The 16,299-nt window shown below is 36.8% G+C and overlaps 2 protein-coding genes across 3 annotated transcripts; both read right to left on the minus strand.

The window, feature by feature from the left end:
- Positions 1 to 253: 253 nt before the first annotated feature.
- On the minus strand, positions 254 to 15,714 carry LOC134816763 (signal recognition particle receptor subunit alpha-like). Of its 2 annotated transcripts, XM_063825755.1 has the most exons (14): positions 15,688 to 15,714; positions 11,183 to 11,307; positions 10,816 to 10,933; positions 10,521 to 10,619; positions 10,041 to 10,174; positions 6,359 to 6,520; positions 5,932 to 6,159; positions 5,456 to 5,576; positions 5,147 to 5,310; positions 4,805 to 4,997; positions 2,778 to 2,879; positions 1,369 to 1,547; positions 1,064 to 1,183; positions 254 to 862 (listed from the first exon to the last, which is right to left on the minus strand). In XM_063825755.1, coding segments are annotated over exons 1-14 (1,872 nt in total). In that variant the 5' UTR covers positions 15,689 to 15,714; the 3' UTR covers positions 254 to 736. The 2 variants fall into 2 exon arrangements, with proteins under 2 accessions (XP_063681825.1, XP_063681824.1); XM_063825754.1 differs by lacking the exon at positions 15,688 to 15,714 and having other exon boundaries at positions 11,183 to 11,314.
- Positions 11,442 to 14,669, minus strand: LOC134816697 (GDP-D-glucose phosphorylase 1-like). The gene is made up of 6 exons (XM_063825655.1): positions 14,370 to 14,669; positions 13,964 to 14,110; positions 13,626 to 13,756; positions 12,435 to 12,564; positions 12,161 to 12,316; positions 11,442 to 11,918 (listed from the first exon to the last, which is right to left on the minus strand). Exons 1-6 carry the CDS (start codon positions 14,661 to 14,663, stop codon positions 11,715 to 11,717), a joined length of 1,062 nt encoding a protein of 353 aa, XP_063681725.1. The 5' UTR covers positions 14,664 to 14,669; the 3' UTR covers positions 11,442 to 11,714.
- Positions 15,715 to 16,299: the final 585 nt, after the last annotated feature.

The raw sequence follows: 16,299 nt of genomic DNA on the forward strand, positions 1-16,299 counted from the left end.
CGAGCGAATTAGTAAGAGCCGTAAATTTGACGATGAGGATCACGACGTGGGACAAATTTTGACACGATAGCTATAATCTATGTGTAAACTGATCACGGAGGGGGTATGGTGGCTTAAAAGTGGGTCAAAAAGTAATATATGAACGACCCGTTGTTACAAGATAAACGATTTAAAATAAATCGGATCAAAATAAGTTAATCCCCAATTATTGTGATACTTTTCATTTCAATAACAACCATTATGATTATAACAATGTGCATGTTTCTGTCCAACCAATTTTAGAATATTATTTGGAACGCTGACATTCAATTTTAATCAAATGCTATTTCTTGAGAAATGGGAGCATTTTCTACAAAGAAGGGTCGAGAGACTGTCTGATTGGTATTGATCAGGAAGTGTCTACAAAAAACAACCTAGATACTAGATGACGTCATTTGAGATCTACATGGTTCTAATACACTTTAAGTAGAAATATGCCTGCGCGCGCGTCGCGTGGCCGCCGGCCGGCCGGGCCGGTACGTGTAATTACGTAACTTGCGCAAAAAGAGAGGTCCTTTCGTTATATTTCAAAGGTATGTCGGCAGCGCGTTCCAAATAATATTCCACAACTACAATAAAAATTGCGTAATTTATTTTGGCTTTTATACATCATATTACATAGTCAAATCACATTTTAAACACCTGAAGAATACAATCAATCAAATTATCAACGAAATAAAACTGAAAACTGTAATAATTATCTCAGCAGAGCAGACACGACACTTTTCACATTCAGAGACTTCAAATCAGGATACTGCTGTCCCGTTCCAACAAATATTATCGGCTGTCCTGTTATGTAAGTCATGGAGATAGCGGCTCCAACCTGAGGATAAACAGGGAGATAAGTGGATCTAGTCACACTAGTTTAGTTTTGCTAAGTTATTTCTTATTACTGTATCTGATGATTCAACAGTAAAACACGATAGCTTGTAATTGGGAACTCTTAAATGTTAATTAAATATTAATTAGTTGTTAATTAATTATATACATTATGTATGATTGAATTATCAGAGCGATAACTTACTTTATCATCAATACAATCAAATTTAGTGAGAAGGATACCGTCGATAACGGACTTAGTCCCAGCCAATGCAGTAGAAGAGTGATCAATGAGGGACTGGTTGAACTTGACAAGCTGGTCAACCTGATAATAAATACATATTTAAAGGATATCAAACATGAATCAAACTATGGGGCCTCACATATTTTACAATGTTTACACAAGAAACAAGATAAGTATGTTCATGAAGAAACAAGATAAGAATGTTCATGAAGAAACAAGATAAGAATGTTCATGAAGAAACAAGATAAGAAGATGTCAGCACTCACAGCCTCATTCCCCACAAGCGCTTCTCCAACAAACAGAGTAAGATCAGGTGTGTTAAGAGCCACTAGTTTACTAAGTGCTCTCATCAGGGGTTCGTTATCCTGCATACGCCCAGCTGTATCTACCAGGACCACATCGTAACGCCGCTCATTGGCGTACTTTATAGCTTCAAACGCTAGACCTGCATATTGTTACATTTGTGTTTGTGGTTTAAGGGGGGGGTTCACCCTGATTTTTTTGTGAAACTTAGTTTCGAGATAGCAGTTGACCAACAAACTAGGACCGGTGACCGAACTTTTGAGGGGGTCCCGGACCCCAACCGCCAAACGGTGCCCGCGGGGCAGCCACGCCCATATTTGGTCCAAATTAGGCCCAATTTAGCCAAATACCCTGAACATGCCCAAATCCCAGATTTTAGGTGCTCTACTTGTAGCTAGTGGTCCCCTGAACTCGTATATAAATTTTCATCAAGATTGGACAAAAAATGACTGAGTTATGAGCCAAAAACCATATGACCATATTTGGGCATACGCACCAAATTTGCCGGGCATTTTTCAGAATTTGGCCGCCAAATTTTTTTAAAGGCCTAACTCAAAATTTTAATACAAAACTTAAGGTCATGAGGCGATTCTACGTCGATTCTGAAAATTTCATGAAAAAATATTGAAACCCTATTGAGTTCTATTGTTTTGAACGAAATCAGTTTTGCAAATATCGCGAACTGAGATATGGGCGATTTTGTTCATTTTTTGCAACTGTTTGAACACAGAATCCACAGTTAGGTAGATATTGAGCTGATAATCATAGAGAATGTGTAGTATAGGCTTACCTTCCATATAAAGTTGGTTTCATTCAAAAATATTGATATTTGACCAATTTATGGGCCAAAATCGATCAAATTTGGTGCGTATGCCCAAATATGGTCATATGGTTTTTGGCTCATAACTCAGTCATTTTTTGTCCAATCTTGATGAAAATTCATATACGAGTTCAGGGGACCACTAGCTACAAGTGAAGCACCTAAAATCTGGGATTTGGGCGTGTTCAGGGTATTTGGCTAAATTGGGCCTAATTTGGACCAAATATGGGCGTGGCTGCCCCGCGGGCACCGTTTGGCGGTTGGGGTCCGGGACCCCCTCAAAAGTTCGGTCACCTGTCCTAGTTTGTTGGTCAACTGCTATCTCGAAACCAAGTTTCACAAAAAATTCAGGGTGAACCCCCCGCCTTAAGTGAACGAAGTGGCTCTACAGGTCTTATAGGGAATTTAATGTAAAATTGAGTTGTTCAAGGGAGTTGCAGTTCTTTCAAATATATTGCTATAACATATGGATTTGGGGCGCAGAACTCGGCCAGGACCGGTTCCAAACACAATGATATAGATTATCCAGTGCAATTAGTTAAATTATAAAACCTGCCGGATCCTTGCCGTATCCTCGTTCGTAGAGTTGGACCTGGTCCTCCGAGTATAAGTTAGCAAGTCTTACCACGTGGGTGCGCAGCTGCTCGACAGCACCTGGTATGTAACATGTCAGTCACGTGATTCCCTTATATATGGTAATGGGTAGGCTATCCACTCCGATAATCGTTACCGATAATTATCTCCGATAATTCGTTAAAAAAGGTTATCTGTTTATCTAGATAAAACATATTTTTATCGGTATAAAAATTCACTAGAATTACCGAAAAAACTGCCACAATACCGTAAAATTTTAAAGAAATATTAGTGTTTTTTGCCTTCCCAAGTAATCCAAGAAACAGTCCCAAACGTTTTATAGTATGATAGAAGAGGTAGTTTACTTAAATGTGAGCTTAAGAGGTTTATTTACATTTGTATACCTATGGAACTGTAGAACTGTAGAACTGTAGAAGTCTAGAGAAAGTTATTGACATTGTTATCTTGAGGCTAGGGTGCTGGCGTTCTACCTTACAACCATTCTGGAGACAGGAACGAGCATGTTACTGTTAACAAGAGTCAAAAATACCGGCAGGCGGCAGGGCACTCAATTAAATTCCGTAAGTGTTCTAGGCGTGAAACATTGTCTTCAGGAGAAGGAATCTGTTGCTCCAAGTTATCCACAGGATAAGGAAACGGTTCACTGAATCACTTTAAATGTTTTACTGTTTCGAGGAGAATTGGTATTTGTTGCACTACTGTTCTCAGGAGAAGGAAACCGGTGGTCTAATGTTTTGAAGAGAACTGGTGCACTACTGTTCTCAGGAGAAGGAAACCGGTGGTCTACTGTTTTGAAGAGAACTGGTGCACTACTGTTCTCAGGAGAAGGAAACCGGTGGTCTAATGTTTTGAAGAGAACTGGTGCACTACTGTTCTCAGGAGAAGGAAACCGGTGATCTACTGTTTTGAAGAGAACTAGTGCGTTACTGTTCTCAGGAGAAGGAAACCGGTGGTCTACTGTTTTGAAGAGAACTAGTGCGTTACTGTTCTCAGGAGAAGGAAACCCTTGGTCTACTGTTTTGAAAAGAACTGGTGCACTACTGTTCTCAGGAGAAGGAAACCGGTGGTCTACTGTTTTGAAGAGAACTAGTGCGTTACTGTTCTCAGGAGAAGGAAACCGGTGGTCTAATGTTTTGAAGAGAACTAGTGCGTTACTGTTCTCAGGAGAAGGATACCAGTGGTCTACTGTTTTGAAGAGAACTGTTGCACTACTGTTTTCAGGAGAAGGGAACCGGTGGTCTACTGTTTTGAAGAGAACTAGTGCGTTACTGTTCTCAGGAGAAGGAAACCGGTGGTCTACTGTTTTGAAGAGAACTAGTGCGTTACTGTTCTCAGGAGAAGGAAACCCTTGGTCTACTGTTTTGAAGAGAACTGGTACACTACTGTTTTTAGGAGAAGGAAACCGGTGATCTACTGTTTTGAAGAGAACTGGTACACTACTGTTCTTAGGAGAAGACAAACCGTTGGTCTACTGTTTTGAAGAGAACTGGTACACTATTGTTCCCCGGAGAAGAAAACTGATGCTCTAATATTTTCAAAAGAAAGGAAGTTGTACTTTAGCAAGATTACTGGTAAACAGTAATAAAAGTCGACAATCAGTTTTTGTGAAATTTGGAAAACATTTTGGCTTTGGCCTTCAGCAGAAAAATTATCGGTTTTATCGGTTTTATCTAGATAAAACCTAAATTTTTATCTGTTTATCTAGATAAAAGATTTCATACCGATAATGGATAGCCTAGTAATGGGATATTCTGATGATCACAAACAAACGTGTACGTACGAGGCCGGTAGTTACCTTATATGGTAGTGTCACCACAGGAACACTACCATATAAGGTAATGTAGTTAGTCTTATTATATGTTGTTTGTTATTGCCTCTCTGCAGTTTTTCACAGAGCTGTTGTCACACGTATTGCCTTAGAAAATTATGCCGTATGATTATCATACATATGATATAGATGATTAAAAGATAAAAAAACAAATTACCGGCTCTGAAAGTATCTCCCCCGACCACTAGAACTCTGTAGCCGTTATCCAGTAACCAGAAACACACTTTAGCCAGGTTAGTGCTCTTACCCACCCCGTTTACTCCGCAGAACGTTATCACGTACGGGCGGCCCTTACTTTTAGCCTCCATTACGTCACGCAACACGTTTACACGATGTTTGGGAGATAAAATCTGAGGGAGATGTTAATTTAGGACAATAAGAGAACACTCGCGTGTTTTTAATACTGATACAATAACTCAACACCTTAACCAAACTTTAATCTAGACTATTTTTAACAAGGCAAGTTAATTATCTTGATTAACTGGCTCGTGCTAGTAACCTTAGTAAGTGCGTCACTAAGAGCCTGTTTAGCAGTAGAAGTAAGTCCAGTAAACGTACTGTAACTCTTCCCAACCAGACTACTTTCCAGTGTATCACACAACTGGATAGAGATCTCCGCAGCCACATTCTTTGATGTCAGGTGTTCTTTTAGCTTCTCCAGTACTGGACACACATACTTGTTAGTCAATATAAATACAATGGTTCTTTGGTGAAAGGAATGTAAATTGTTGGTCAGTGATTCATGAATGAAAATTCGTTAAAATTAGGTTCAAAATTGTGCCATCTTAGTTTCAATATTAAATTTAACCTGGTTCAAGAGATTCGCTGGTTACGGTTTGTTGGGTAGAGAAGTTGATGTTTTTTAAGAAGGAGAACATTCCAGATGATTTACCAGAAGGTCCATTGCTCACTGAGTTGTCAACAACTTCCTGGAATTATTCATTGAAAACAAACAAACAAACAAACAAACAAACAAACAAACAAACAAACAAACAAACAAACAAACAAACAAACAAACAAACAAACAAACAAACAAACAAACAAACAAACAAATAAGCAAGCAAGCAAGCAAGCAAGCAAGCAAGCAAACAAACAAACAAACAAACAAACAAACAAACAAACAAACAAACAAACAAACAAACAAACAAACAAACAAACAAACAAACAAACAAACAAACAAACAAACAAACAAACAAACAAACAAAACAAACAAACAAACAAACAAACAAACAAACAAACAAACAAACAAACAAACAAACAAACAAACAAACAAGTGAAACAAACCTCATCCTCTTCATCCTCACTCTCACTCCAGTCGTCTCCCACTCCATTCAGATCTCCTGACATGGTACCCTTTAAGTGAGACTCATCTTTTAAGTTGGCACTCTGTATTCCGTTCTGGGGCTCTGAGCTGAAGTCTATCCCCTCAGTGCTTTTCCCTCCCATATCCCAGGAACGGGCTTCTTTTCCTTTCTTTCCTTTCTTAGGAACTTTCACTGGTGGTGCAGCTGGCTGAAGGAAGTAGTGAGGTTAATTTTCAGTCGCTAAGTATTTAACTATTTCACCATGTGAGTCCCAAAGCACCTTAGCTGATGGGTTGCTGATTAACAAGCCCAAAAGGTACTACATAAGTCGAACTTCATTTACTACTGATATCACTTTTTCTGCTTAGATATAATAACTACGTACACAACTATTTATCAAAACAAACCTCCTCTGGTTTTTTCTTTCCCTTCTTAGCTGCTTTCTTCTTCTTCATATTCTCTCTTGCTATTTCCACGTCAGTCTTTGGTTTCTCAGCAGGAGGCTCTGAACTGGCTGTTCCCATCACAGCAGTCGCCAGACGCGCCGCCGTACTCGCTACACTCTTATCCTGAGAGAGAGTTGTTACTATACATTTAGAGAGAAGGATATCAGTGATCTCGGAGTTTGAAATCGTTGGCGTTATTAACTAAATAAGATTTGTTATTTAAAGTTATAATCGTTTATGAGCAGCACGGTGCATCAGGTGACACACTTTAAGTGCGTGTAACACCTGGTTCCGAAACTATTCATATGATCAGAGGTGTAACCTTAAGTTTTATTTACAAAAATCGGTTTGTAAACGTGCGAAATATTCCACTATCAACACCTGCTAGATGCAAATAAAATAAACTTTATCATACGACTCATGCCATGAGGATATATATGATGAGGACATAATATGTTGCTCGAATTCTATTTTTATTTTCCTAGATCCTAGATACTAATATTACAACTAAAAGATCATTTTATCATATTATTTTTGTTAGCTCCCATATTATTACCTTACGAGAGTTGAAAATAGTGTGTAGAAAGTAAATGGCTCTAATTTTTTTGACAAATGAAATTTCCACTTAATTTTTGCATATTTAGGTAATGAAAATATTTAAATATTATAATAATGCAATAAAAATACTTAATAAGTATTAATTTGCTCAACCCATTGTCCTTTATTGTTGATAGGACATGTTGATAACGTGTAAGACAATTGTCTATAGCCGACTTGACTGTATTAAGGGGGCGGGGGGGGGGTCTTCGTGGAAATGTTCTCAAAATCGACTTTTTAGTTGTTTCTGATAGAGGGGAGTAATATCTATCAGATGCTTTTGATCCCGTGGAAAAATATCGTTCCTAGCCGAAATTAATGCCGGTCAAAGGTCAGCGCGTGCACGTGTTGGTAATTGTATTGCGCGAGCGATTTTTGATCGCGTGCCCTGAAAATAGAGTCTAAAAATCTATCTTCTCCTACATTTTTTGAGAAATCACCCTGAAACTTTCAGGATTTGTTCTAGGGATCATTTAGAAGAGATGAGCCCGACAACATTTTGAGATAGGCCTTTAAACATTTTTTATTCGATTTTTAAAATCTTGGACCTCGTTTTTTGATGGTTTTTCAAGGTCCACGATTTTCAAAATCGAATAAAAATTTTTTAAAGGCCTCTCTTAAAATTCTGTCCGGCTCATATCTTCTAAATGATCCCTCAAACATATCCTGAAAGTTTCAGGGTGATTGCTCAAAAAATGTAGAAGAAGATAGATTTTTAGACTCGATTTTCAGGGCACGCGATTTGAGAACCCCATTAGGACGAATTTACGAATTTTTGGAAAACTGCCAAAAATCAACCAAATTATGAGTTAGAATCAAATGAGAGGCAAGAATGAAATTTGTAACGTTTATGAACTGATAGCAATTCACCTTTAAAAATTTGCTCCTTCATAAAAAAAATTATCGATTTTTATATTCTACACACTATTTTCAACTCACCCTGTATATATGTTCGACATAATTCCGGTGACCTAAATGATTTGGGAACGAAAATATGGGAATTTTTTCCGAAAACCGCCTCAATTCGTACTTCAAATTTAATCATGGTATTTGGGGAGTTTTGTCATCTCCTTATTTTACAAAATTGAAACCTAATATTTGAGAAAATTAAATACAAAGATTTTCTCTGATCAGCTGTTTCATCTTGTAAACGATTTCTCCTGAGCCTTTGAAAGTTAGCCTCAACTTAACTTATAATCCTCCAGAGGGTATAGGAGACCGACAGTGTTTGTTTATCTTCCACTAATCCCGAAATTTCACCGCCGTGGCCAATATAGTAGTGACAGAGCTTGCTTATTTTTAATGGAACGTGTCCAAAATCATTTTTAAAGCATGATCGAATACTAGTGTTCATTAATTGTTTGATGAACCATATTTATAACTTAGTATATTGATAAGTTGAGAGCAAATAGATAAAGTCATAATCAAGGAAAATACGTGAAAAATTATTTGGGGAACATAATGGTGGCCTAAATTTTGGTAGTCCGAAAATATGTTTTTTTCGAAAAACCACCGATTTTCGTACCTTTTAAATATGTCTCATAAGTTATTCAACCTCCGTATTATTCATTCCTCTTTTTACGAGTATTTTGCTCACTGCACGTGTACTTACCTCCATATCCCTCCCTTACAGCGTTTCATATTGTTAAGGAAGCTAGGAACTGTATTTCAGCGTTTTTAATGGATTTAATTTTCCTTAGTACAACTTGAGGGGAACATTATCCCCTTTTTTTCAATAACCCCTCCCGCAAATACTGTATATAAAGACAAGTAAAAACTCACATTATTATTATTATTAAATTAATTGAAGTTATAAGTTACACTTGATAGTATGGTCTCAAAGCAGGAAGGACACATCTTCTGAGCATGTTAGGGTCGTCCCTGAACTTTAAGTGACTAATGCCAGGGTAGACACACTTCACTAGATCTCCTCTCTCTGCCAAAGTCCTCAGCCCAAACAAATCCTCAACAAAGAGTCGAGATTCTTCCATCGGGATCATTCCTTTGTCGAATCCGTCCTTTGTGTAGTACCCGAATATTGTGGATTGCCAGGGGTCAATCATGTTCTCACCTGGTCCTCCAATTAAAACAAACAAGTTGGACAATTTCAGAAAGTTTTTCTTTCTTAACTCTTTTTCAGCGGGAGTCCCAGCCTCATTATTAAGTTCAGGGAAAAACTTGTTTCCTTTCAGGTAGAGGTCGTAATGCGTCGGGTCCAGGTAAATGTTGAAGAAACTCACTGCTTGACCAACGTTGGAGTATCCAATCTCGTAGACTTTGTCACTGCGAAAGATTTTATCCACCCAATGCAACATCTTGAACATAGCCAAACCTGGAGGAGTCCCGTAAAAACCGTGTTGAGGAGATGCTAGAGAGATGAAGAGGACCACATTGTGATCCTCCCACATTTCTATCATGGTGCGCCAAATAATACCTCCCTGTGAATAGCCCACTGCAATGATCTGGTCGTATTGGGACGCGATTTCTTTTACATCCTTCAATATGTCCTCTGCTTGGTATTTGATGGGGGTAATGCTGGAAATATGGTTAAAAGCGTTGATCAGACGCACTGGGATCCCAGTCTCCCTTTAAATAAACTGTTTGAATCCAAAATGCTGCTTGTAGCTTTCCAATACTCCATGCATGTGTAGTATACCGACTTTTGAACCAAGGACCTGGCCTAAGACGACTGCGAAAAACAATGAACGAAACATTTTTAAAAGTTTCTGGAAACAAGTTGTGACTTATAGTAATACAGCTCACAAACAGATGTTTGGCACAAAAGTGTGAATAATATTATCACAGGTTTAGGACAATAGTTCAGACTAAAGACTACAAGTTTACTGAACATAGGCCTGAAAGGTTTATCGAACACAATAGAACAGCTGTATACCAGACAGGAGAGATAACGTGTTACTCGGTCCCACAGATTCTTATAAAAATCTAGAGTACAGCTTGGGTATTATATATAATAAAAAAGTATAAGTTATATTGTCGGGATTAATTTTTTAAAGTAAAATGAAAATATAACTTAAATTCTGCATACCTGTTCAAACATGGCTTTGTTGGCAGTTGCTGTCTTTTCGAACTTCTTTGACTGAGTGAACTGCTTCATAGCACGTGGAGCTGACTTCTCTACTCTATGTTCCCCCTCTATCTTGCTTAGGATCCCACTGAAATCTGACAAAAATAGGTTTCAAATTTGCATACCATAGTTATCAAGTCAATCTACGAAAGTGACTACAGTTTGGAATTGAAAGTTAGAAACACGATTGAATATTAATAAGTCGCTTGACTGTAACAACTCTTCTGTTAATCTGAGTAGCACATTGTTTCTACATAGCACCAAGGTGCTGGAACCACCACAATGTGGATACTGCTGGGGGCCGGGGGAGGCATATTTTTCAGTGATCCTGTCAATAGTGGAAGCTGATTGGTATTTGGATTGTTCCTGTCACGTGCCAAAACATATGCCTCACCGGCCCACCAGAATCTATAAATAACAAGAGTTATTAATAATAATCACCAGAGTCGAAGTTACAGCCGTTGAGCCACAGGGTGCCGTCTCTCAGCTCGTTCTTATACTTATCTCTGAACTCCAGATGGATAGAGTCGATCAGTTTGTCTGAAATATCATCATATTTTTAGTTAGTTAGATATGATTAGGTTTTTATTACATAGTAAATGCAGTTGCAGTACTATCAGAATTTGTTTGTGGAAATTTCCTTAACCCAGATCAAAGCGGAGGTATAATGGAATTTAAAGACAATCCCCAAACCTTACAGAGTAACACGTGACAAGGTTAACAAAATGGGACTCACCAAGATAAGAGAGTTGGAGCATCTTCTGAACAACAACGGCAAACACAAGTTCAAACTCGTTATCCAGTTTCAGTTGGATTGTTAGGTTCTTGTGGTTGTGCTGGTTGCTGGGGCTGCCCTGAACACAACGACACATTGTTATGTTATCGCCTTGTTGGACGTTTATTCAAGAAAATAATATTTATTCAGTCAAGATGTTAAAATTTAAATATGAGCAAGTTTTATTATTTTAAAGTACTTAGTATTACAAGCTATTTGCGTTCATTTGTTATTTAATCTGACCTTTTTTAACTACTTGTAATTTTAAACAGTTTTGAACTAACAAAACACAGTTTTTAATGGAAAGAGTTGTAAACGTACTCCGTACCTGTATAAGTATGTTTTTGATGGACTCATTAACTGCATGAGTTGAGGAGATGAGCTGGGTACAGGCTCCTTGGAAACAGAATAGGACGATACCACCCTTGGTAAAGATAGAAAATAGCTCCAACATTCTATAAATATTATTCTTTAGATATTGGTAACATGGTAGAACTATACCGGCCTTGGTAAAGAAAATATTTCCATCTATCTGAATTATTTTGAGCTGAGGCTTTTTTCAAATTAATTATATATTTAAATAGATTATAGCTAAGTTACTCTTATATTATAGCTAAGTTACTCCAGATAACTAACTTTGTTTTGCAATAATTTATGTGTTACTTTATGTATGCTTTAACATATTTGATAAAATGAAATCTAACTGACAATGTTACTTCAAACATAAAATTGTATAAATAATTAAACGTAAAATGAGGTTAAAAAGTAGTAAAATAAATATAAAAACACAATATGTGACTATTTCTGTGTGAAACCAGAGTAGTTTTATGACGTGACGTGAGATCAATCGCATGACAAAATTAGCTGCTCTTATTTACTGCTTCCAATTTCTTCCTGACCAAAGCAGTAATTTCTTGAAACTGATCTTCTTCAAAAGCATTTATCTTGAGGGTATTGATTATCTGTGTCTCTGTGATGGTTTGAAATAAGTCCAAGTCGTGTAGTAAAATATGACCACTTATCTCACACACTGCCGGTTTGAAAAGTAGCTCATCAGCAGGAAGCTGAAATGGGTACTGGTGAGACAAGTAATTAGTGAAGTAATTAGATTTAAGACAGTACTTTAAAAGAGAATTAGACATACGTTCCCATTTTTTGTAAGCTGATACTTTTCTGTTCAATCCTGCACATGAGCCTCCTTGTTATAAATTATCAGAGGCAGGACGTAAAGTTGTACAAATCAAAGTAACGTCATTAAATAATTAAATTAAATTAGATAATTGCTGCGTTTATCTAAGAGATAAACCTGGTCTGATGGTTTGACAGGCCACAAACAAACTCGAAGGACAGGTTCTGGAACTATGGTTGGATTTGTGTGAACAGCGCAGGGGTCCCCATATGTTATCATCATATTGTGGGGTATATCCTGGTCTTGTAGTACTTCTACTGCCGTAAACACGCTCTGATAGGTGTACTGTTTCAGAAGTAAATTAACAAAATATGAAGATTTATAAACATAACAGCTTAATAACATCAGCCTAGAAATTAACAAAACAAAGAGATAAAGTGAGAAATCCAACCTTAGCAAGTGAAACAGTATCAGTCTGAAGCTGAAACACGAACCCAGGTACGGGGTAAGTTGTTAGTTTATAACAACAATCCACTAAGTGTACAACTGGTGCACTTTCTATTGGCAGACTAGCACTGCACCTGTGTAAACAGTGTTAGTTATCCTAGATTAACATGGCTTCAATCAAAACACTAGCACATTTAAAGGAAAATGAAATCAGGTACCAAGGTAGTTTTACCTTTATCAAGTATTTAATAAAAAAAATATCAAGAATCAATAGTTCCCACAGTCAGACAACGAATGAGTTTAAAAATTCCAACAAAATCTTTATAACATCATTGGTAAAACATTTTCGGACATCTTCAGTACCTAATAAAGATAAGGGTTAATACTCCAATTATATCAGAAAATTTTTAATTTGAACTAAAGGATGTTAGCTGTAAAAAGAAGCCAAACTCTCAAAAATGGAATGGGAAGCACTCGGGTATGGGGGGTTGTGAGGCCCCAACTAGTCGGAAAAAATATACTAGTCCCTGCATTAAGGGTGAAATAATTTAAGGACCATTATCAAAAGTTTTATTTTCGAATAAAAGTGGCATACCAAAAGGATCACATGAATTAATACCATATGGTTTCAAGGTTCTGAGTTTTTGTATAAGTAGATGTTCGTTAACTTCTAAATTACTAGGACTAGAATTCTTTAGGATAAAAACATTATAAGAAGCATCAAAATCAGGTCTATTGGAAAGGTTATGTGAGTCTATTAATAAAAAAAATACACATAATATTGTGAACAAGAAATGTGGCCGCTTTTCTTTTGTGGACGGCCGCTCAATTTCCCGATCCGTGATTGCGTATTTATCATATTCCATACAACCTGGGGACCCCAGGCTTTACTGTTTATAAGCATGCAGATATGGCGGAGTGACAGGCCGAGCGTCGCCCAGTTAATTCCATATTGATTTTGAAAATACCGTATATTTCTATGCAACCCTATGTTTATTGTTTATGCAATATAACGTACGACGACGGGCGACGGACACAAGCTACCATATACAAAATCTTTCGCTAACCCTTGTCCTTAAATCTTTTGTGCCTTCGCTACTTGAGACATGGGTTGGGAAAAATGGGTGAATACTAAATTTGTATTGTTATTTCAGTCTGTGGCAAAAGGAAGTACTTAGCTAATAAACTCACTCACTTGTAAGCATGGAGATGAAGATGATTGATGGACGCAAATGCTCGTAAACTGTTGAAAACTACTCGTAGATCTGGATCACCACAGCTAACAGAAAATGACAGTCCCAGCTCGACTGCACCGAGAGTTAACCTCTGGAAGTAATTTACATGACTAATCACATTATGATTATTATAATTTGGTATTAATAGAGTCAATTATCCAAATTTGGAAAATTTAATTTGTTCACGATCCGTAATATAACCTAGTAATATAAGTATCTAAGTAGCAAAAGGATATTCCTGATATATTTAGTAAGCCAATAAAACTGGTTATTTAAGATACCTTAATATTATCTGTACCTGGTTTAAGCATTTTTCAGGTGATGGTAGAAGAAGAATGTGACTCTCCGATAACGGGCTTGCATTAACAGCAACTAAGGATGAACCACTGTCCATAGAGAAACTTACACAATCTGCATCATCCGACAGAGAAACTTCTAGCAAGATCTGAAAAACAATTAAATGTACAGAATAGCAATTTATAATATATATTATAGTTATACTCTCCAACCAAATTGAGAATTATTAATATTAATGTATATCCATAGATTCAGCAATTATAGACAGTTAAAAATAAATTTAAAATGCAAATCAACCCTGACAAAAAGATTTATTCATTGTAGTAAGGATTCTAAAGCAAGGGCCATGGCAAGAATAAAGTAAGTTGTGGTTTCCAAAATAAAACTTATTAAATTCGTGTCCATACCTCTGAATCATTAAGCTTGTTGAAGTTAAATAAACTGTCGTTGAAGAGTTGATTGCAAGAAGACACTGAGTGGGCAGCTCTCTTCTTTGAAAATCTATGTTCATTGTAATCTGCACAGAATTGACATTGGCCAGGGATACTCCGCAAGCAAGATTCTGATAACTCGTATCTAAAAACATTTTCTGACTTGCTTTTACTCCATAAAGAATCGACTAAACCATTAATTAGTGTCTGAGAGACTTTTACTTTATCTGGAGTCAAATGACGAGGGAGAGTCACACATGCTCTCTTCATACTGAAATAATTATAAAGTTATCAGAAATATTATATCTTTTCTTCAACAACGGTAGTTGTCTAGCCATTTGAGGATAGACACCCTTGAAATTGAATAAACCAATACAATAGATTATATATTTTCTCAAAACTAATTGTCTTTTCGCATTGCTTATTGACATCAGGGACAAAAGGAAATCGCGGCATGTACGGAATCGAGATTTTCCCATTATTTGCGACAAATTTTATGAGTAGTTTAATGTTACATAGTCTGTTAAAAATCGCAGTATTGCGTGGTCCAATGGTCGCTTTTATGGACTTGTAATCAAACGATGGCCTCTTTGAGAGTTGAGACCTGCTTCTTCAGTAGAGCCTAGGTCTGGTAGCGTTAGATAAGTACAACTGACAGCAATACCATGCATTCAGTATTCATAAAATAACTACAAAAAATTTTTGAACAATATACAGATAATTTCAGCAATGGTAATTGTCTAGCTATAGAGAATTTAAATTTAGAGAATACAAACTTTAATTTTGATCTTTGTTACAGATTATACATATCATAGATAACCATAAAAGCCGCGCGTCGGCTGATTGCCTCAACTTGGATTAATAGTAATTTCAGTTGACAGAAGCTGAAGGATGGCCGTTCTAAAGGCCCAGTGCACCATCGAAAAGATCATGCAAGGATAAACACCCTCAAAAATGAATAAACCAATACAATAGAAATTCTACAAAAATTGTACAAATTTAAAAAACCGGGGTTAAAAATAAAACCCTTTGAGATATATAAATGGTCAACTGAAAATAAATGATTTTACTTGGAGAAGTTATCTTTTGACTTTGATTGACGATGTCAATCCTTCGCATCTCGCCGATCATCTCTGTGGTTGCGAGAAGCATTATTTGATGCGCGCGCGACCCAGTAGTGCATCGCGCTACAACTTTTGACTCTTAAGGTTGCGAACAAAATGAAGAAGCAGACTTTAGGCTAGAAACTTTATTGAATTGAAAAAATCATTCCACGTAACTACGTCTTCTTCAGTTCTCAAATTATTTGTTATATAGTAGTGTTGAAAGTATTAATACTTTCTAGCCTAAAGTCTGCTTCTTCATAATTGCTGTGTTGTATATAGTAGCTGTGATAATATCAAACTAAATCCAAAATCATATGAAGCAGTAGATCTAAAGATTTTAAAGATATCAAAAACAAGTGATGATTCGACAGGTTGTATATGTTGCGCTCGATTTTGTACAACAGGGTATAGATCGGTTAAAATACGAATTTATAAACATTAAAAAAGTAAACATCATTTTTAAACATACGATACACACAAAAAAAAAGCAACATATGTGCATACATATAATAAATTTGCAGCAACATTAGCAGAAAGTCTTAACGGATGTTACTCGTCTAAATTTCTTCGAAGTAGCCCGCGCCGCTTTCTTCTCCCGACCATTAACAATGGTCAACAGAAAAGTCTGGTTTCGCACTTATATTACTAAAAATTTAATTGCTCAATGTGCCGCCAGCTGCAATTTTGTTAAATTATAATTGTATGTCCATCATGCATGTAGCAATAATAAACTTATAAGCTTCGATGAAAAACTTTTGTTAGACCTTGTAGGTTTACAACCTACCAGGACGCGCGCCGAG

Source organism: Bolinopsis microptera, chromosome 6 (genome assembly GCF_026151205.1).
Source record: "Bolinopsis microptera isolate Bmic1 chromosome 6, MBARI_Bmic_1.0, whole genome shotgun sequence".
NCBI classification, from domain to species: domain Eukaryota; kingdom Metazoa; phylum Ctenophora; class Tentaculata; order Lobata; family Bolinopsidae; genus Bolinopsis; species Bolinopsis microptera.